Genomic DNA, 21700 nt, shown 5'->3' with positions numbered 1-21700 from the left:
TGATAAAGTATTTAAATTGCCAGATAAACTAATTTTCTAACAGGAGGGGAAAGAAGGAAGAGACGAGAATGCTCCCATGGGCTGCAGGCAGCTTGAACATTCAGTCAACAGTTAACCTATCTTTCATTGCAAGTACAAAGGGGTATTAAAAGTAATGCCTCCGAATTTTTTATGTGAAACTCTTAAATCTCTTTAACTAAAACGAACGTTATTAACATTCTAAACCTTCATTCTTCATGTTCACACATTTATATCTCAACATAGTGACCCTGGAGAGAAACATATTGTCTTCCAACGAGAGATCAGTTTGTTGAGACCGTCACTGCAGACTGTTTGACACCGCTGATGCAGCCGCAACCTCACCTCTGCTTGCACCTCTTCATCACTATCAAATTGAAGTCCTCGAAGGTGTTCTTTAAGGTTAAGAAACAGATGAAAATCGGGTGGCGCCATGTCGGAAGTGCTTGAAGGATGGTCGATGACAGAGAACCCAGGGCGTCGGACTGTTGCAAATGTCGCAGCCCTCGTGTGGGGTCAGACATTGTCATGCTGAAGGAAAGGGTGCGCCACATGTGGACGAACTCATCTGCGGTTAGCAACTCGATTAGATCACACTGTTTCTCAGGTACCGACATGGTTATGTCAGACACCGCCATATTATACGCTACAATTCGGTGCCCTACAGCGGCAGAGGGTTGAAAATTTAGACATGAAGAATAAAGATGTAGAATGTTCATGAAGTCCGTTTTACTTAAAAAGCTTTACAAGTTTTTACAAAATGTTTGGAAGTGTTACTTTTCAGCATACCCTCGTATGTAGCACTTAGTTGCTATCTAACTACACCGCTAACTTAACCAGACTATAAATTTAATTTCTTCAGATAATTAGCATACAAAACATACGGGCACCACAGAAATCCTAGATTGTCTTTTCTGCACAATCCATGGATTTGCCGAGAGGCGGCGCGAACAGAGATTCAGTGATTGCAAGCAATCGCGGCTTTCACATTCTCGACCAATCGAACAAGAGTTACGGTGAATGCGGTTTTCACTGTCGTTGTAATATCGGATTGTTATCATTAAACTTTACCTTTTTAACACGTTATAAGACGAAAACTAATTACCGTACGAGTGCCAAACTTGGTAGCATTAATGTCCAGAGTATGGGGTGCATGATTTCAATGCGACACAGCGCCACGGTCCAGTTCAAGTACAGCCACGGGAAGCCGTTATCGGTCATTGTGATTCATAATCACAACCTGACCAGTCTCAGTGCACTTTTCGACGTGTTATCATGAGCTTGGATAAAAGGAGCAGGGCGTTATTGGTGAAGCTCTGTTATCAAAACAACAGTAATGCTGCAGCTGCACTTCGAGAATTTCGCCGGCTGAAGGGAGTACGGACGGTTTCTTCCCCGCCCCCGCCGACATGCTTTGCCGAGCATGGTGAAGGAATTCGAATCAAGTGGAGAACTCGGTGTCGCTCCGGTAAGAGGCCGATGACCGGTTGCACCACAGGTGGTCGAAGAAATCGCTGTTGCTATGGCAGACAACGCTGCTCGCAATTCCCGATCGTCACGCAGTGCACTTGCTGTGTCATGACAGTTGAACATCCCATGGTCCACTGCACGGTAGGTGCTTCGAACCATTCTCAAATGGTATTCGTACAAGATCTCACCCCCTGTGATTTCTGGTTGTGAGGTTACATGAAGGACAGAACTTACCAGGGGAAAATTCACACATGTGCTGATTTGAAGCGCAGTATATATAGTGAGGTACCCAGGATACGTACGGAGATGCTGTGCAGAATGAAATCCTGTGCTTTCAGACTCTTATGGACACTGATGGGTGCCATATTGAGCCCCTTTGTAGTAGTAATGGTACCGGTAAGTAATGGTACGGTGTCCGTAGCGGCGCCGGCCCCGGTGGCCGAGCGGTTCTAGGCGCTACAGTCTGGAACCACGCGACCGCTAAGGTCGCAGGTTCGAATCCTGCCTCAGGCATGAATGTGTGTGATGTCCTTAGGTTAGTTAGTTTTAAGTAGTTCTAAGTTCTAGGGGACTGATGACCTCATAAGTTAAGTCCCATAGTGCTCAGAGCCATCTGAACCATTTTGTCCGTAGCGGCACATTAAAAGTGTTTTAGTTGCATTGATTCTCCACTATTTCTCTTCTCCACGTCCTCGACATTAATGATACCAAGTTTAGTAGTCACACGGTAATTATTTTCCGTGCTACAACGTGTTAAATAGGGAAGGTTTAATTATAGTCACCCGGTACAATCGACTTTTTATTTATTTAACTTAATTTTTTTTATCAAAGTGAACTACATGAGGCCAGTGGACAACATGGCCGTAAATGACGATCGGGACATAACTTTTTTCTTTTTTTCCAAACGTCGCGTCATGAGTGTTCACCTCCCACACACGTATCTGCTTGCGATACGCTGATCTGGAGTAGGAGTAACGATACTGACCAACCTTACCGAGAAAATTAAATTGAGCGCGCGCATTTGTCAGGCCCAACGACCTTCTTGCTTTGAGAGAATCGTTACTAGAAGAGGGTAAATCTCTGTTTATCTGGACATAGTTATCTTCTAAATTAGTAAGAGCTACGATGTACCTCTATACATGTCTCCAATTCAGTGTTAATTAATAAAGCAACGAAAAGTTTGTAACAAGGTCATATGCCGAGTTAGCCACTTGTCAGCGCTAGACGGGGAGCCAGGGCAGTGGTTGGTACTTACAGGTGTCCGGACAGAGGGAGTTGTCGAACCCGCAGACGGGGACGTCGAGCGGCGGTTCGGTGCGGCCTCCCGCCCAGTGGATGGACTTCCCCGGCACGTATTCCAACTGCCGGTTCGCTCCGATGTAGTAGGCCACCGTCTGCAACAGAGAAAACGACTACTGTGGCAACTCGGAATCCAATTAAAATTACATCCATTAGAGAACCTCTTTGATGAAGCAGTTTCTGTGGTTCTTTTGCATGTTGCACTGTTCCACTGGGCATCCTTGCCTTACTCCCCTCCATATTTTTGCTTTCTTCTATCTACATCTATACTCCGCGAGCCACCTTACGGTGTGTGGCGGAGGGTACTTATTGTACCACTATCTGATCCCCCCTTCCCTGTTCCATTCACGAATTGTGCGTGGGAAGAACGACTGCTTGTAAGTCTCCGTATTTGCTCTAATTTCTCGGATCTTTTCGTTGTGATCATTACGCGAGATATATGTGGGCGGTAGTAATATCTTGCCCATCTCTTCCCGGAATGTGCTCTCTCGTAATTTCGATAATAAACCTCTCCGTATTGCGTAACGCCTTTCTTGAAGTGTCCGCCACTGGAGCTTGTTCAGCATCTCCGTAACGCTCTCGCGCTGACTAAATGTCCCCATGACGAATCGCGCTGCTTTTCGCTGGATCATGTCTATCTCTTCTATTAATCCAACCTGGTAAGGGTCCCATACTGATGAGCAATACTCAAGAATCGGACGAACAAGCGTTTTGTAAGCTACTTCTTTCGTCGATGAGTCACATTTTCTTAGAATTCTTCCTATGAATCTCAACCTGGCGCCTGCTTTTCCCACTTTTCCCACTTTTCTTCTTCACACCATTCACTTCTATCTCCGCTTCCTGCCTCTTATACAGGTTCCAGATTAATCTTCTGTACCTCGAATCAAGAAGGAAATAAATCTTGATTGGAGGGACAGAAGATTAATATGGAACCTGTATAAAAGGCAGGAAGCAGAGACAGAAATTAATGGTGTGAAGAGGAAAGCAAAAATAAGGCAGGAAGTAAGGCAAGGATGCCCATTATCACCATATTTGTTCAATTTATTTATTGATAAAACCACTGAAAAATTGAAAAGAATAACCAAAGGAAATAAAATTACCGGGGAACGAAAACACTGTACCCGTTTTGCAGATGATATAGTAGTACTTGCTGACTCACTAAAGGAAATTGAGTTTATGTTGCTAAAATTTGCCAAAATCCTAAGAGAATTTAATCTAAAAATAAATAAGAAGAAAACACAAACTATGGTAGTAGGGAAGACAAAAGAAAATGGGAAAGTTAATATTAAACTAGAAGATGATGTTCTAGAGCAGGTTGAGGACTTCTGTTATTTGGGGAGCACAATCACTGACGACAATAAATGTATCACAGATATAAAGACAAGAATGGCCTTGGTAAAGCAAGATTTCCAAAATAAAAGGAATTTACTAGCAGACAATCATATAAGCCTAAAAAGTAGGAAAAGGTATACCAAAACTTTTGTCAGGAGTGTCTTAACATACCATGTGAAGCATGGACTCTGAGAAAGACAGAGAAAAAGAGACTGGAAACAATGAAAATGTGAATATGGAGAAGAATGACGAAAACAACCTGAGTAGATATAAAAAGTAACGAACAGGTCTTAAGAGAAGTGAATGAGAACAGAACGCTGCTAAATTATATAGGAAGAAGAAAATCAAAAATGATAGGGCACATAATGAGGCACAACCAGTTCCTAAAGAATGTATTTGAAGGAAAGGTTTTAGGGGAAAACCAAGAGGCAGGCCAAGAGCAACGTATTTTAGTAACATCAAAGAAGATATGGGGATAAAATCGTATGAAGAATTGAAGAGGATGACAATGGAGAGAGGGACGTGGCTAAATCGACAAGGCATAGCCTTTAGTTTATGATGATGATGATGATGATGACTGTCGACTTGATGCAAGTATTACCCTTCTGTAATATCTACCATGAGGTGTTGTCCGCCTTGTGGATTAAGTCGGCCCATACGACGTAATGCGCACCCCCCCCCCTCCTCCTCCTACGCAGACATAACAGTTGGACTACCGGAACGGTGTTGTTCGACAATATTGGTCACCTTTCTCTACGTGAACACGTCCGATATTGCTCAAGGAGATAGTTTCTGTGTTCCAAGTGTTATAGTATGGGGAGGCATGATGATGTGAGGTCGTACTGACCTCCAGATGCAATTTTGTCATATGATGACATGATGGAGACCGTGGCTGTTGTTTTAAGACAAATGTTGATGGTGTTAGGACAGCAACCAGCTACAAATTTACTTTCAGTTCCTTTATTCAAAGGGCGCCGGTTTCGAATCGTTGTGATTCATCCTCAGACGGTTTACACGCTTTCTTTATGACATGTTGTATGATTTTTACAGATTAATTTTCCTAAAATATAAATAATACATAATTATAAACACGCCACACACAGATGGTTGCGTTACAGATTTTCGTTGCATGTGACTTACGTGAAACGTCGGTTTGGAGTGTTAGTTTCCATAACATTCGTCCAACAGATGTAAATGCATTCCCACTGCATTCTTATTATTGCACACGTAAATTGTTCTCACTAAACATTTTAGATTTGTCACTGAGAAGATTTCTACCACGCAGCACATGTTTTGATTCATACAAAGAGCTTGGTAACTTGAACAAATCAGCATTTGCAGACCATATTGCTGAAGAAAACCATTCAGTGGGAAACACTGAGGACAACTTAAAAATTTTGCATCTAGCAGAAAAAGGAGCCACTATGAATACATTAGAAGAATTAGAAATATACACATACAAAAACAGCACCCCAGACTATATCCTTAACGAAAAAACAGAGTTAGCTAACACCCCTTTCCTGAAAAATTTCCAAAAATTACTTTCCAGCCTCAAAAGCAAATAATATTAGTACGCCTATCTGCAGATCAAGTAGCAAATTTAAATGTTACTATAATTATCATGATGCTAAATGTAATTAAGTAATATACTATTTTACCTATACAGTTCTAAAAAAAAGTAAAAAAATTATAATTAATTTAAAAATATCAACTCAAAAATTCAACGTCTCTGTACTAGTGTAAAAGGCATTACAGTTGCGTAAATGAATATAAGATCCTTCCCAAACATAGGACATCATTGTCATATGTTACGATATATCATAGCATCTGTGATACTCATATGTTTCTAAGCTCTTTGTATGTATCAAAACATGTGGTGGGTGGCAGAAATCTTCTCAGTGACAATTATAAAGTGTTCAGTGAGAACAATTTACGTGTGCAACAATAAGAATGCAGCGGGAATGCATTTACAACTGTTGGACAAATGTTATGGAAACTAACACTCCAAACCGACGTTTCACGTACGTCACATGCAACGCAACCATCTGTGTGTGGAGTGTTTATAATTATGTATTATTTCTATTTTAGGAAAATTAATCTGTAAAAAACATACAACATGTCATAAAGAAAGCGTGAAAACCGTCTGAGGATGAATCACAACGATTCTAAACCGGTAACGGTGCCCTTTGAATAAAGGAACTGAAAGTAAATTTGTGGCTGGTTGCTGTCCTAGCACCATCAACATTGACCTCCAGATATTTGAACGTGATGTTCTCACAGGTGAACGATATGGCGAACGATATGGTGACACTGTACCCCTTCTCCATACGCAACTTTTCAGGGATGCGTTCGACCCTGACTTCATTTTTATGGATGTCAATGCGTGATAGCATCAGGCAGCGTACGTGGTGGAGCTCTTGGAACGAGAGGGTGTTCGGCGATTGGGCTGACCTGCCCGTTCCACCGACGTTAATGCCATCGATCGCGTGTGGGGTGCGTTTAGGCAGACGTTTTACAGCAAGTCTACATGAACCAACGACCATCCATCAGTCGTCAACCGCACTTGTGGAGGAATGGAACACCCTGCTACAGCAGCTCCTTACCAAACCTACCGCCATCATGGGAGCACGGCGTAGAGCACGCACTGCCGGCCTTGGTGATCCCACACACACTATTAACAACTATGTCAGGTCTTCTGTAATATCCAGATCACCAGCAAGAATCGCGGTGACTCACTGTAATTACTAGCTTTGAATAAAAGTGTCATTTGTGTCTGTGTCACAGTTTCCATCTGTACTTTATTGTATCAGTTCTTTCTGCGTATGATCCAACTTTCATTGAGAACGAGCTACATTTCCCGATAGTGACACAGCTACATCTAGATCCACATCAACACTCCGTAAGCCACGTGACTGTGTATGGCGGAGGCTCCTTCTGGCAGCATTAACTGATGCCCCCTACCCCGTTACACTGGCGAATGGCGGGTGGGAAGAATGACTGTCGGTAGGCCTCTGTATTGGCTCTGAGCACTATGGGACTTAACATCTATGGTCATCAGTCCCCTAGAACTTAGAACTACTTAAACCTAACTAACCTAAGGACATCACATAACACCCAGTCATCACGAGGCAGAGAAAATCCCTGACCCCGCCGGGAATCGAACCCGGGAACCCGGGCGCGGGAAGCGAGAACGCTACCGCACGACCACGAGCTGCGGACTGGCCTCTGTATTATCTCTAATTTATGAAATTTTTTCATTGTGGTCATTTCGCGAGATGTATGTGGGAGTTGGATTCCGGAAACAGCGATCGTGTGAGACGAAACTCGCTTTATTTGTTCATGAGACCCAGAATATATTAGATACAGGCTACCAGGTAGATGCCATTTTCCTTGACTTCCGGAAGGTGTTACATACAGTTCTGCACTGCCGCCTGATAAACAAAGTAGGAGCCTACCGAATATCAGACCAGCTGTGTGGCTGGATTGAAGAGTTTTTAGCAAACAGAACACAGCATGTTGTTCTCAATAGAGAGACATCCACAGACGCTAAAGTAACCTCTGGCGTGCCACAGGGGAGTGTTATGGGACAATTTCTTTTCACAATATATATTAATGACCTAGTAGATAGTGTCGGAAGTCCCATGCGGCTTTTCGCGGTTGATGCTGTAGTATACAGAGAAGTTGCAGCATTAGAAAATTGTAGCTAAATGCAGGAAGATCTGCAGCGGATAGGCACTTGGTGCAGTGAGTGGCAACTGTCCCTTAACATAGACAAATGTAATGTATTGCGAATACATAGAAAGAAGGATCCTTTATTGTATGATTATACGATAGCGGAACAAACACTGGTAGCAGTTACTTCTGTAAAATATCTGGGAGTATGCGTACGGAACGATTTGAAGTGGAATGATCATATAAAATTAATTGCTCGCAAGGCGGGTGCCAGGTTGAGATTCATTGGGAGAGTCCTTAGAAAATGTAGTCCATCAACAGAGGAGGTGGCTTACAAAACACTTGTTCAACCTATACTTGAGTGTTGCTCATCAGTGTGGGATCCGTACCAGGTCGGGTTGACAGGAGATAGAGAAGATCCAAAGAACAGCGGCGCGTTTCGTCACAGGGTTATTTGGTAAGCGTCATAGCGTTACGGAGATGTTTAGCAAACTCAAGTGGCAGACTCTGCAAGAGAGGCGCTCTGCATCGCGGTGTAGCTTGCTGTCCAGGTTTCGAGAGGATGCGTTTCTGGATGAGGTATATTTTGCTTCCCCCTAATTATACCTCCCGAGGAGATCAAGAATGTAAAATTAGAGAGATTTGCGCGCGCACGGAGGCTTTCCGGCAGTCGTTCTTCCCGCGAATCATACGTGATTGGAACAGGAAAGGGAAGTAATGACAGTGGCACGTAAAGTGTCCTTCGCCACACACCGTTGGGTGGCTTGCGGAGTATAAATGTAGCTGTAGATGTAGAAAGTAATATGTTTTTCGACTCTTCCCGGGAAACAGTCTCTCGAAATTTCAATAGTAAACCTCTCCGTGGTCCACAGGGTCTCTCTTGTACCGTCTGCCACTGGGGTTTGTTTAGCATGTCGGTAACTCTGCCGCTCTTAGGTACATCTTCTCTCTCTTTCCTGTCAGTCCTACCTGTCAAGGGTTCCAGTCTGATGAACAGTTACTCAAGAATCGGTCGAACAAGCACCTTGTAAGACACTTCTTTCGTTGATGAGTTACATTTCCTTTCGATTCTTCCTATGAATTTCAATCTGTCGTCTGCTTTTCCTACTGTTTGTTTGACGTGGTCATCCCACTTAAGGTCACTCTGTATAGTTTCTCCTAGATATTTTACGGTCTATACTGTTTAAAGCAATCTGTCATCGAGACTTGGACTTTGACTAGAAGACAAGAGAGTAGGATACAATCCAGTGAAATGAAGTTTGTGAGAAGTGTGCTAGAGAAGACGAGGAGAGACAGAATGAAAAATGAAGTTGTTAGGAAGGAAATTGGAGTGGAGAAGTTGACTGAGAAAATTGAAAAGAATAGATTAAAATGGTTTGTACATGTGAAGAGGATGGGAGAGGAAAGTATACCAAGAAGAATGAAGGAGTTGAAGACGGAGGTCAAGAGGCCAAGAGGAAGACCGAGAACAAGATGGATTGATACAATAAAGATGCGTTTAAGAAGGAGAAACCTGCTATGGAACCAAATTGTGGAAGAAGAATGGCAGAAAGACCGAGTAAAGATGACAGACTCTGCAAGAGTACCATTGATACCCCAACACGACCAGATGCTGGATAGAGGCGAAACGAAGATCATACGAAGTTCAGTAGTACAAATATTTTCCCATGTATGCGCAGTATATTTCATTTATTTACCTTCTGGATTAACAGCCAGAGCCTGCACCATTCACCGGTCTGTCACAGGTCATTTTGCAAATCGCTACTGGCTTCTGGCGTTGGTACTTTCTTTTAGACGACCACATCAACTGCAGACAGTCTTAAAGAGCTTCCGGCGCTCTCTAGTATACCATTTGTGAATAGTAGTGGCCCTGTCACACTTTCTTTGGGTACTCCGGTAACTATCTGTACATTTGTAGATATTGTATCGTTAAGAGCGACATTTTGAGTTCTGTCTGCAAGGATGTTCTGAATCCAGTCGAAAAGCTGATCTGATACACGGTAATCTCCTTTTTTCACTAAACGGCAGTGCGGAATGGTTTCAAATCCCTTCCTGGAGTCACGAAACACGGCTTCAGCTTGTGGTGTCACCGCCAGACACCACACTTGCTAGGTGGTAGCTTTAAATCGGCCGCGGTCCATTAGTATACGCCGGGCCCGCGTGTCGCCACTGTCAGTAATTGCAGACCGAGCGCCACCACACGGCAGGTCTAGAGAGACGTACTAGCACTCGCCCCAGTTGTACAGCCGACTTTGCTAGCGACGCCACACTGACAAATACGCTCTCCTTTGCCGAGACGACAGTTAGCATAGCCTTCAGCTAAGTCAATTGGTATGACCTAGCAAGGCGCCATTACCATTGTATAGCGAAATGGAGATTATATCTGTACAAGAGCGATGTACACCGATTATGGATTAAAGTTAAGTATTCCAGAAGCTACGTACTTTTCTTTATAGCATTCATTACGTATCCTGTTTCAGACCTCACGCCAGCCTGCGTGAGTTTAAGCGCGTGCCTTTCGGCTTCCTCCCATTGTGTCTAGGCTGTCTTGCCTAGACACAACACAGCTAATGCGCCGTTGTCTGCTGCGCTATGGATCTCATGGAGGAACAGAGTGAGCTGAGCTTCGCAGGATCTCTGTTTGCGTAATCCATGTTGATTTTTATGGAGGAGATTTTCCTTCGCGAAGAACGTCACAATTCTTGATCATAAAAACGTGTTCCATAATTCTACAACCGACTGACGTCAACGCTATAGGCCTATAATTATGTGCATCCGCCCTAAGACCCTTCTGGAAAACGGGAATGATCTGCGCTTTTTTTCCAGTTGTTATGTTTCCTTCGTTGCTAACTACGATGAGCTGCGTCTAGAAATGTACTTAGTTCTTTAGCACAATATTTGTAAAATCGTGCAGGTATCTCATCTGGTCCTCATGCCTTTCCATTATTAAGCGACTGAGCCTTCTTTGCTATTCAGTGATTGGAAATCTCCATATCTGCCATTTCTAAATTCGTATGATAAGTGAAAGGAGGAACTGCATTACGATTTTGCACGGTGAAATAATCTCGGAAGACCTAAAGTTACTATGCCCATAGGTTTTGCACACCAGAGTAGTTCAACACAATGCGAGCAGCTTCGTCTGTTATTTTTCAGCACAAGTACACACAAAAGCAATGCACTTCTGCACAACGAAACAGGAGAAGCACCTAAGAGTTCATCAACGTGAAGTACACTGCATTGCATAGTCCTTACAGATTTGTTCCCTACTTCGTTACTTTTTTATCACAGTTTATCAATCTACCTATCGTACGCTACGTACAACTGCTTCTAAGCGTAAGTCTTGGTACTAATATATCTGGGTCATGCTCGTGTGGGTGTCACGGGGAAGTTTAGCTCGGACTCCGCCTTCGCTGCCTCCTCTCACAACATGGGCCAAAGTCAGATTACGCCGTGTGCGCCGGAGCTGCCACGCCATTAGGTATAAGCCGACGTGAAAAGAGAAGTCCTATCAGATGGAGCTAAGCAGCTGTCGGCCCGCCAGTAAGTCGCTGGAGCTGACAGAACCTTGAGGCAAGACCAAGGGAGTTTCCTCTGCGCGAGCTCTGGATCCTGATGATTAATTTCGTAAACTGCGGAAGAAATCATAGCGTTCCAGAAATATCTTAAGCTAAGTCAAATCAGGTCTAGTATCCTACAACAGTGGAAGTCTTATCAACAATAGATATTTTCGTCGCTGTATATGTAATCTTCATAGGTGTATCAAGCCTAGCCACACCCTACTCTGCTGAAGGCTGCATACTTTTTACAGTCACAGTTTTCTCTCCAAAAATGAGGGACTTCTTGTAGAATTTCAGAACTGCATGACAGTAAAACGACCAAGAGAGATTGTAAGATTACATGCATTCTGAAATTGTTCAGAACTACATTTCTACATGACCACTGAAATGTTAGTTGTTTTCTTTGTGTGAGACAATTTATTTTTTCTTATTGTCTGGAGTACATAAACGAGAAATTTTAGTAATATGTAGCACAACGGCAAATGACAGAGACAACTGGCTTCAGGTAAGTAGCTTCTTATCTTCACCTTCACAACTCTTGAACGTTTATGAATTCTGGCAAATTTGTCTTCAAGAAGCAATGCTCAACAGGACGTCACAGCCACTGGCTTTAAGGATACTTCATAACCGTCACAACAGCACAGATTTAAAGAATGTAAAAAGTGTATAGGCTTCATATGAAAAAAATTATTGACTGTTACAAAATAAAAGAGATTAATTTATAACAACATGTGGTGGTGCTAAAATCCGTATTTCTACACATACCGTTCACTGATATTAGCCTTCGCACTACCAAAAGAAAGGAAGACGGAGGAAGCAAACGAGTTTTCATTTTTAAAGTCCTCTCCCGCTTGATGGAACACATTATTGAAAGCGCGTTGAAGCTGATAAGAATGTGCTAAAAGATATTTTCATGTACTGGACCCTGCTCACACATCAGTATCTCTTTAAAATCTATGATGTTAATATAAGTCAACAACAATTAACGAATTTTGCTTTTTCTACATTTTTTACGGTGGGCGTACCTTGGTGAAACTAATTTTGGAAAATGGGTTGGTATTGCTGGGGTTAATGTGACCAACATTATGTTCGACGTCAACGTGCAATAACCACTCACAGACTGCTGTGGCAGCACTAGCAGTGGAACGTTTATACAGCTTGTCGAGGGACGGGGGGGGGGGGGGGGGGGGGGGATTTTTATGGATTGATTTTCTGACGTTATGAGCACTGGATTTCGGCTGAAGCGTAGAAGCATTTCCGAAACGGCTAAGTCTGCAAACTCATCCCGTGCCACCCACGGTTAAAGTATACCGAACATGACAAAATGGCGCCATCCAAAACTGGCGTCGAGGTACCTATGGGGCACCACTGGCCATGGATGATAGGGTGAACGACGGTTCTGCGGAGACGGATAGGGGCGAATATGTGTGCAACTGATGAGCAACTTATCGTCCAGATGAACCAAGGGGCTACTGACAGCGCCCTATCAACGACCGTTCGGCGAGCGTTGCTGCGTGTGAGCCTCCGCAGCATGTGCCTGGTCCATGCGTCCATGCTGACTACCGAGCGAGGTAGCGCAGTGGTTAGCACACTGGACTCGCATTCGGGAGGACGACGGTTCAGTCCCGTCTCCGGCCATCCTGATTTAGGTTTCCCGTGCTTTCCCTAAATCGCTTCAGGCAAATGCCGGGATGGTTCCTTTGAAAGGGCACGGCCGATTTCCTTCCCCATCCTTCCCTCACCCGAGCTTGCGCTCCGTCTCTAATGACCCCGTTGTCGACGGGACGTTAAACACTAATATCCTCCTCCTCCTCCTCCAAGCTGACTGCTGGTCATCCGCAATGAAGGCTGGAATTTGGACGACAATAGCGTCAGTGGATATCCATTGAGTGACGGCAGGTGGTCTTTCCAGATGATTTACCTTTTATGCCCCATCGGGCTAATTGGCGTTGGAGTCTGTGGCCCTGCAATTTTCGTCGGAAGGGTCCAGGCTGGAGGAGGGCGCATTATGGTCTGGGAAACGTTTGCGTAACATTCTCTGGGTGATCACGTCATTTCGGAAGACAAAGAGTGTACCTATACTTGGGGATCATGTTCACCTCTACAAGCAGTTTGGTTTCAGTCGGCATGATGCCATCTACCAACAATGTGTCACACAATAAACCCCTGACTTTAACCCAACAAAGACTCTGTGGGAGTACTTCGATCTGGCTGCTCGCATCATGGATCCCCAACCGAGAACCTTGGCTCAATTGGCCATGGCAATAGAGTCGGCATGACTCCGCAACCCTGTCGGTACCTTCCAGAATCTCACTGACTCTTTTACTTGGGACCCGTGCTGCAGAAGGTGATCATTCAAGCTTTTCACAAGAGGTCAGGTTAATGTGAATGGATCGTGTGCTATAACAATGGATGTATCAATGTATGAATGTACATTCAACATCGACTCCCAAACTACTGTGAAGGATTTCAACGGAACTTGGTACGAATATCACTGTCTGTTTTTAAACAAATAACCTGTCGGTAAGAACCACCTACATCTCATAGGGATCGCAATAAGTAATATGTGACATTGAAGAGAAATAGCAGGAACAATTTCAACCGCATTTTTTAGGTACATGACTTATTAATTTTATGAAATTACTGAAGGAATAAGGTTCACCACTAATTGTGGGGTTATGTACTAGAAGGGGTGATTTAAAACTGTTCAAAACGACATGCTTGTATTTATTTTCTCTATTTGGTTGACTTCGAACGCTTCTAAAAGTATGAAGTGCCATATATCTCTTAGTTGTGCTGTTCGTGCACCGAGCCGATAATTTTTTCAACATGTTTCTGGACCTGAGATCAAGCCACACGGGTGAATACCACAAATAAATTTAACATGGATTAAGACGACAGAAAATCAGCCATATATGTGTGCCACTTACACATATGCTGAGTCTCTTCTCTTAACCCCATGGATGGGTTTCAGGCTTAGTACACATATTTCTTACAATCTGGAAGGAAATACTGTCGGCGTAAAAACCATCCACCTCCTATTGGGGTGGCGGTGGTGATGCATAGAGGAAAGGACAGAAGAAGGTGGGCAGTGAGTGGAATGAGAAGATGGAGAGACAGAGAGGGAGGGAAGAGGAGATGGGCAGAGAGAGGGGGAGAATGTGGTGGACAGAGAGCGAGGAGAGGAGGAATTCAAAACACAGGGGGGGAAGAAGGAGATGTGTGCAGCATATATGACGTAGTAGTACGCCGTTGAGGGCGCGGGTAAAAACTAGTGTCTTTGTAAACTAGAACTGAAACTCTCTGAAACCGTAGTATAACACCTTTTTATAGCTATAAAAGTGTCGAGGATACAGGAGACGCTACCAGAGAAGCTAAAGAAGAAAGTTTTACATTTCCCCGTAGTACAATAGAATTTTTATATTACAAACAGTTGCCTACTGTTATATAGTACGAAGCCCTCGTATGACCTTATTACATATCAGTACATAGATTAATATGCATTTCTGTCGAAAATCTGTGATTAATTTAACACATGTTTCTGGACTACATTAGCCCATCATCAAGTTTCTTAAAGAAGGCAAACACATGTCATTATCTCTTATTACGATACATACTAACATACGCGAGGCGTTCAATAAGTAAAGCAACATACACTCATGCTCATATATTAAGGATAATGCTGATACATGGTGAAACAACGCTCTGCTGGGCGGTTTGCTGGTTTAAATCACGTCGAGGTATTACCATGCGGTGCATTTGACCTGCAGTCGTCACACGGTGGCGCTGGCAGCAGTCCACATATGCAGAGGTGTGTTGGTGCATGTCAGAGTACGGTCCAGACGTTTTCAGACGTGCTAATAGTGACTGTGTGCTGAAAATGGCTCAAAAGAACATATATTGATGGGGTTATGAGGGTCAGAATACTAGGGCGACTGGAGGCAGGTCAAACACTGCAGGTCGTAACACCGGTCCTCCGTGTGCTAAAAAGTTTGATCTCAAGATTATGTCAACGATTCCAGCATACAGGAAACATGTCCAGGTGCTACAGTACCGGACGTCCACAGTGTACAACACCACAAGAAGATCGATATCTCGCCATCAGTGCCTGCAGACGGCCACGGAATACTGCAGGTAGCCTTGCTCGTGACGTTACCTCAGCCACTGGAAGAGAAGTCTCCAGACACACAGTCTACAGACTACTGAACAGATATGGTTTATTCGCCCGGAGACCTGCAAGGTGTATTCCACTGACGCCTGGTCACAGGAGAGCTGGTAAATACTGGTGTCAAGAACACAGCACATGGTCATTGGAACAGTGGTCCCAGGTTATTCTCACGGACAGGTATAGGCTGAACAGTGATTCTCGACGGGTTTTCATCTGGCGTGAACCAGGAACGAGATAACATTCCCTTAATGTCCTTTAAAGGACCTGTATGGAGGTCATGGTTTGATGGTATGGGGTGGGATTATGATTGGGCACGTACACATCTGCATTTCTTTGACAGAGGAACTGTAACAGGTCAGGTGTAAGGGGACGTCATTTTGCACCAGTATGTCCGCCTTTTCAGGGGTGCAGTGGGTCCCACCTTCCTCCTGATGGATGATAACGCACGGCCCCACCGAGCTGCCATCGTGGAGGAGTACCTTGAAACGGAAGATATCAGTCGAATGGAGTGGCCTGCCTGTTCTCCAGATCTAAACCCCATCGAACACGTCTGGGATGCTCTCGGTCGACGTACGCTGCACGTCTGCAAACCCCTACGACACTTCAGGAGCTCCGACAGGCACTGGTGCAAGAATGGGAGGCTATATCCCAGCAGCTGCTCGACCACCTGATCCAGAGTATGCCAACCCGTTGTGTGGCCTGTGTACGTGTGCATGGTGATCATATCCCATATTGACGTCGGGGTACGTGCGCAGGAAACAGTGGCGTTTTGTAGCACATATGTTTCGGGACGGTTTTCTCAACTTATCACCAATACCGTGGACTTACAGATCTATGTCGTGTGTGTTCCCTGTGTGCCTATGCATTAGCGCTAGTTTTGTATAGTGCCACGATGTGTGGCACCACATTGTGCAATTATCTTTAATTTATGAGCATGGGTGTATTTCTTTCTGAAAACAGGTTGGTTTTATTCAGGATTCCAATACACCATATTATCACCACTAATTTGGCGAGAAAACACTATTTTTCATTATCATCGCCGTTCGATGCGTCAGCCTTACGCCACCTTACTGGAAGGGTCTTTGTGCCCGTATGATACCACTCTAATGGTCGACGTCGGAGCCAAACGCCATGCTGTATCAACAACCTCCATCCTGCGGAGTGCATCCTTCATTGAGCCAAACAGATGGAAGTCAAAAGATGCGAGATCCGGACTGTAGGGTGGATGAGGCAGAACAGTCCCAATGAAGTTTTCTGGTCTCTTCTCGGGTACGCAGTCTTGTCGGAAGCCTTGCGATGTCATGGAGAAGGAGAAATTCGTTTGGATTTTTGAGGCGTCGAACACGCAGAAGTTGTTCCCTTAGTTTCCCGTAGGCCTGCCGGCTCACGGGAGTTCATACAGGTTTGCGCAACCTTGTTTGCAATGATGACAACCGCCTCGCCCAACGACTCAGCCTGCTTTTACTCACTGCAAGCTCTCCGTAGGCATCCTGCAAGCGCCTATAAATATCTCCGATGCTCTGAGTTTCCGCCAAAAGAAACGCAATGACAGAGCTCTGCTTGGAATGCACCTTGGTTAAAGACACCATTTTTATGGCTACGTGACGTGCCGCCACGTATCGGAATTTAATGAAGCTATAGAGGCTGAAGTAGGAACATTCCACGATGTCCCACAACAAACTCGGCAGTCTTCCAACTGAAACTGCTCGCGGAAAAACAGTGTTGCATTACTCATTGAATGCTTCTCGTACGTGTACTGTAAATTTGTCTATATTTCCCTGTGTTACGTACCTTGAAGTTAATATGCCCTGTGGCACAGTAAAAAATAATAAACCAGTAGAAAATATGCATTAACAAAGATATGAGACCCTTCCTTGGCCTACTTTTATCTCTGAGTTTAATTTAGGGCCCTACTGGTGTTTTTGAAAATCTGTAACACCTAATTTTCTGGAATAATTATCCATGTCTTCCAACGAAAGTGAGGAAATACGTAGTTATTTCATTCCTATTATTATTATCTCTTATTTCCTGTGTGTTACTGCTACGAACTTACGAACGTTTCGTTTAATAGGAACTGAGTGATTCCCTTTTCAAACAGCCTCGACTTTGGTCATCTAAGCGTTTCTTTGTACTGTTGTTCTTACCTAAATGAGTGCATACAACAATATTATGAAAAGGAAAGCTGCTACTCCAGTATAGCCGAGATGCTGAGCCCCTGAGAGGCACAACATAAAGACTGTCACAAAATAAGCTTACAGCCAACAAGGGCTTTGTCACAAATAGACACACACACACACACACACACACACACACACACACACACACACACACAAGCGCGCGCGCGCATACACACACACACACACACACACACACACACACACACACACACAAGCGCGCGCGCGCGCACACACACACATACACACACGCAACTCACACACACATGACCACAGTCTCTGGCAACTGAAACCAGACTCATACAACTCGTGGTGCATACAGCCATTTTTATTACAAGAAATTATTATTACGGTAGCAGATGCCATCGCTATTAAGCAGGTGTTAAAATCGAAAAGTTGTGGATTGACAACTGGTAGACTGACGATTCCTTTCAATCATTTTATGTGACTTTAAGGATGAAAATTTTGTTTAGGTCCAAGTTCCACTTTAAATAGTATAACCATCTAAAATTTTGTGCGTTGGCTGGTTCGCAGGTCGATGGAATGGGTTGGGCAGAGATATTCACGCTTTAACTATTGGATGGCACACGAACTCTGCAGGAAAAGAAAAACAGCAGCGGAGAATTTGGATGAAGAGGGGGATGTCTGAACCTGGAACGGTGGTAAAATGGACAACAGACTCACCGAAATACTACTCAACATTATCATTTCTCAGAAGATCAAACCAGCTGGTTTAAAATATACTGACTGACAAGGGGACCGTCCCGGGTTCGATTCCCGGCGGGGTCGGGGATTTTCTCTGCCTCGTGATGACTGGGTGTTGTGTGCTGTCCTTAGGTTAGTTAGGTTTAAGTAGTTCTAAGTTCTAGGGGACTGATGACCACAGATGTTAAGTCCCATAGTGCTCAGGGCCAACAAGGGAACCGCGCCTAATCGTCATCTCTGATTTCGTGCAAACTTACGGTGAAAGAAGTGGGAACTCCAGATGGCCAAGCATTTAGAGGATTGAGCAAAGTGTCGAGGCAGTGGTTGGTGCAGTGGAAAGAATAAAGAATGGTAATTCGGGGTTCGTCGGGTGGAGTCCCTCTATGGAAACTTTTTTTCATTTTTAACGTTACTTACAGAGCAAATAAACCGAAATAATGTTCAATAAATTGTATTTCTTAATGTTTACATAAAAGCCACAAAAAGGAAACGCAAAGGAAAATTTGGGATTGGAAATAAATTTACGAGCAAGGATTGTGCTTACAATGCCCACGAGGACTCTGAAAATAACTTCCCAAGAAGGGACTGTAATTAATGCGTGCAGGGTTTTGCATTCCCTTAGTTTCATTTTGACTTTCGAGCAGACCTCGGCTGCCGCGAGGGAACAATAGGTTCCTGGTGCAAGTAAAATAGGGCCTTCGGCCGATGGTAACAGAGCTCATACGCTTGCTATTTCTCGTGCGAGTAATGTGAATTTTTCATGAATGCTGTGACAACACAGTGCGAGTATTGTTAAAACAACAATATTATCACAAAAATTTGTCGTTTATAATGTGTACAAGACGCCGAGAACATTACTGGTTCCTCCGTTTTTACCATCATCCCAGTACATGTAAATTATCAACTTCTTTCGTACCCATAAAATACCTTTCTGGAAATTTATTTGAAATCCCAAACTTTCCTTTGCCTTTCGTTTTCATATCTGTTACGAAAATATTAATAAATGCAATATATTGAGCATTATTTCAGTATTCTGTAAAATGACGAAACCGCACAACAGTTGCTTAATCCACAATCTTTAGTTGTGTACACGACCGGTTTCGCAACACTTCGAGTTCCATCATCTCGCGGAACTTGTAATAATGAAAATATTGTGTTACACGACATTGGGAAGGGATCGTTGACTCTAAAATGCCAAATAAGGAACTATACTGCTCAAATTTCTCAAATTAATTGCAACAAATCAAGAGAGAGAACAGGACGTCACTCACAGATAAAATCACTTAGCCATCTGAGGTCATCGTCACTCCAGTGTTGTCGTGGAACATGTTGTCAGTGTTGGTTCCATGACAACACTGGCCGGCCGCTGTGGAGGAGCGGCTCTAGGCGGTTCAGTAAGGAACCGCGTTGCTGCTACGGTCGCAGGTTCGAATCCTGCTTGGGGCAAGGATGTGTGTGATGTCCTTAGCTTAGTTAGGTTTAAGTAGTTCTAAGTCTCAGATGTTAAGTCCCATAGTGCTTAGAGACATTTGAACCATTTTTGAACGACAACACTGGGGTGTAGATGACCTCAGATGGCTAAGTGACTTTACCTGTGAGTGACGTCCTGTTGTCTCTTCTGATTTATTGTAATTCATTTGAGCAACATAGTTCCTTATCTAGTATTTCAAAGTCAACGATCCCTTCCCATGTCGTGCTAACACAGTATTGTCATAGTTTACATCAGATGAGGAACCATTAAGTGTACCGAAATCGGTTGTGTACACAACAAAAGGCTGTGAATTAAGCAACTGTTGTGCGGTTTCTTCATTCTACATAATGAACTTATACTGCAGTTGCCGCGTAAGACCGCGGGACTGCTACGGCCGCAGGTTCGAATCCTGCCTCGGGCTTTGGTGTGTGTGATGTCCTTAGGTTAGTTAGGTTTAAGTATTTCTAAGTTCTAGGGGACTGATGACCACAGATGTTAAGTCCCATAGTGCTCAGAGCCATTTGCCCCGTAAGAAGAACCTTTGTTTATTTCGGAATACTTGCATTGTAAGTAACGTAAAAATTGAAAAGAAACAAAGTAGTTGCCACAGCGGGACACGAACCCACGACCCTTGGATTATCGTTAAGTACTCTGTGCTGTGCCAACCGCTGCTTGGAATCTTCGCTCACATAATTGGCACATGCCTCTTTCAAATGATGGAACACAGCGATCAGTCGTCCTTTTCTTTCAGGTTTTATTAAGCAAATGCCGGCCGAGGTGGCCGAGCGGTTCTAGGCGCTACAGTCTGGAACGGCGCGACCGCTACGGTCGCAGGTTCGAATTCTGCCTTGGGCATGGATGTGTGTGATGTCCTTAGGCAAGTTCCATAGTGCTCAGACCCATTTTTAAAGAGCCATTAAACAAATCTAGATTTCGGTTAGTGACTAGCCGTTATCAGTGCACTATTTCATAGTATCAATGCATGTCTTATTACGTCAGACTACTAGTCTTGATCGAACTATGACAGAAGCCCGAACACCAGGAGACTGACGTATTAGGACATACACTGATATTATGAGATAGTGCATTCAAAATGGTTCAAATGGCTCTGAGCACTATGGGACTTAACATCTGTGGTCACCAGTCCCCTAGAACTTAGAACTACTTAAACCTAACTAACCCAAGGACATCACACTCATCCATTCCCGAGGCACGATTCTAACCTGCGACCGCAGCGGTCGCGCGGTTCCAGACTGAAGCGCCTAGAACCGCTCGGCCGTAGCGGCCAGCGATAGTGCATTTATAATGGCTAGGCACTAGCCGAAGTCTAGATTTGCCTAATAAAACCTGAAAGAAAAGGACGTCTGACTGCTGTGCTCTATCATTTGAAAATGATATCACAGTCATTGACTGCACCCATATTCCTGATGGAACGTAACTTGATGGGTTATACCTCGCCTGAGCTGCGCCAAAACTTTATTTCTTTGTAAAATCTATGCCACCTGGAGCTTCCACTTTCGCCATTTTCATTTCTGGTCAAGCCTTGCATACACCAAAAATGTGGAAGGAATCGGACTTGATGAGTAGATTTACAAACCGAGAACATCACGAAACACAATAAATAATCTGGCTTCGGGAAGCTAGTTAACGAGTTACAGTTTGGCGGAAACGCCCAAAAAGAAAAATGGTAGGAAATACGCAGAAGAACGGAGGATAAAAAATTTGGGGGGGAGAAGGAGGAGGAGGAGGAGGAGGGAGGATAAGAAGACAGATACTGTCAAGGCGACAGACAAGTTTCAACGCGCTTATTAAGGCGTCGACGGAGAAGAATACG

General features: G+C 44.0%; 1 protein-coding gene across 2 annotated transcripts in view; it reads right to left on the bottom strand.

Moving 5' to 3' along the window:
* The window catches only part of LOC124795224 (atrial natriuretic peptide receptor 1-like), a 1189640-nt gene that overhangs the window by 499563 nt on the left and 668377 nt on the right, over positions 1 to 21700 (bottom strand). For both annotated transcript variants that reach the window (XM_047259145.1, XM_047259146.1), the window contains exon 6: positions 2744 to 2882. In XM_047259145.1, the coding sequence (XP_047115101.1) occupies positions 2744 to 2882 (139 nt within the window). The remainder of the gene's footprint in view (positions 1 to 2743; positions 2883 to 21700) is intronic.

The sequence above is a fragment of the Schistocerca piceifrons genome, chromosome 4, assembly GCF_021461385.2.
Source record: "Schistocerca piceifrons isolate TAMUIC-IGC-003096 chromosome 4, iqSchPice1.1, whole genome shotgun sequence".
Lineage (NCBI taxonomy): Eukaryota > Metazoa > Arthropoda > Insecta > Orthoptera > Acrididae > Schistocerca > Schistocerca piceifrons.
The sequence above is the reverse complement of the archived record's forward strand: the minus strand, read 5'-3'. Positions and strand labels throughout refer to the sequence as shown.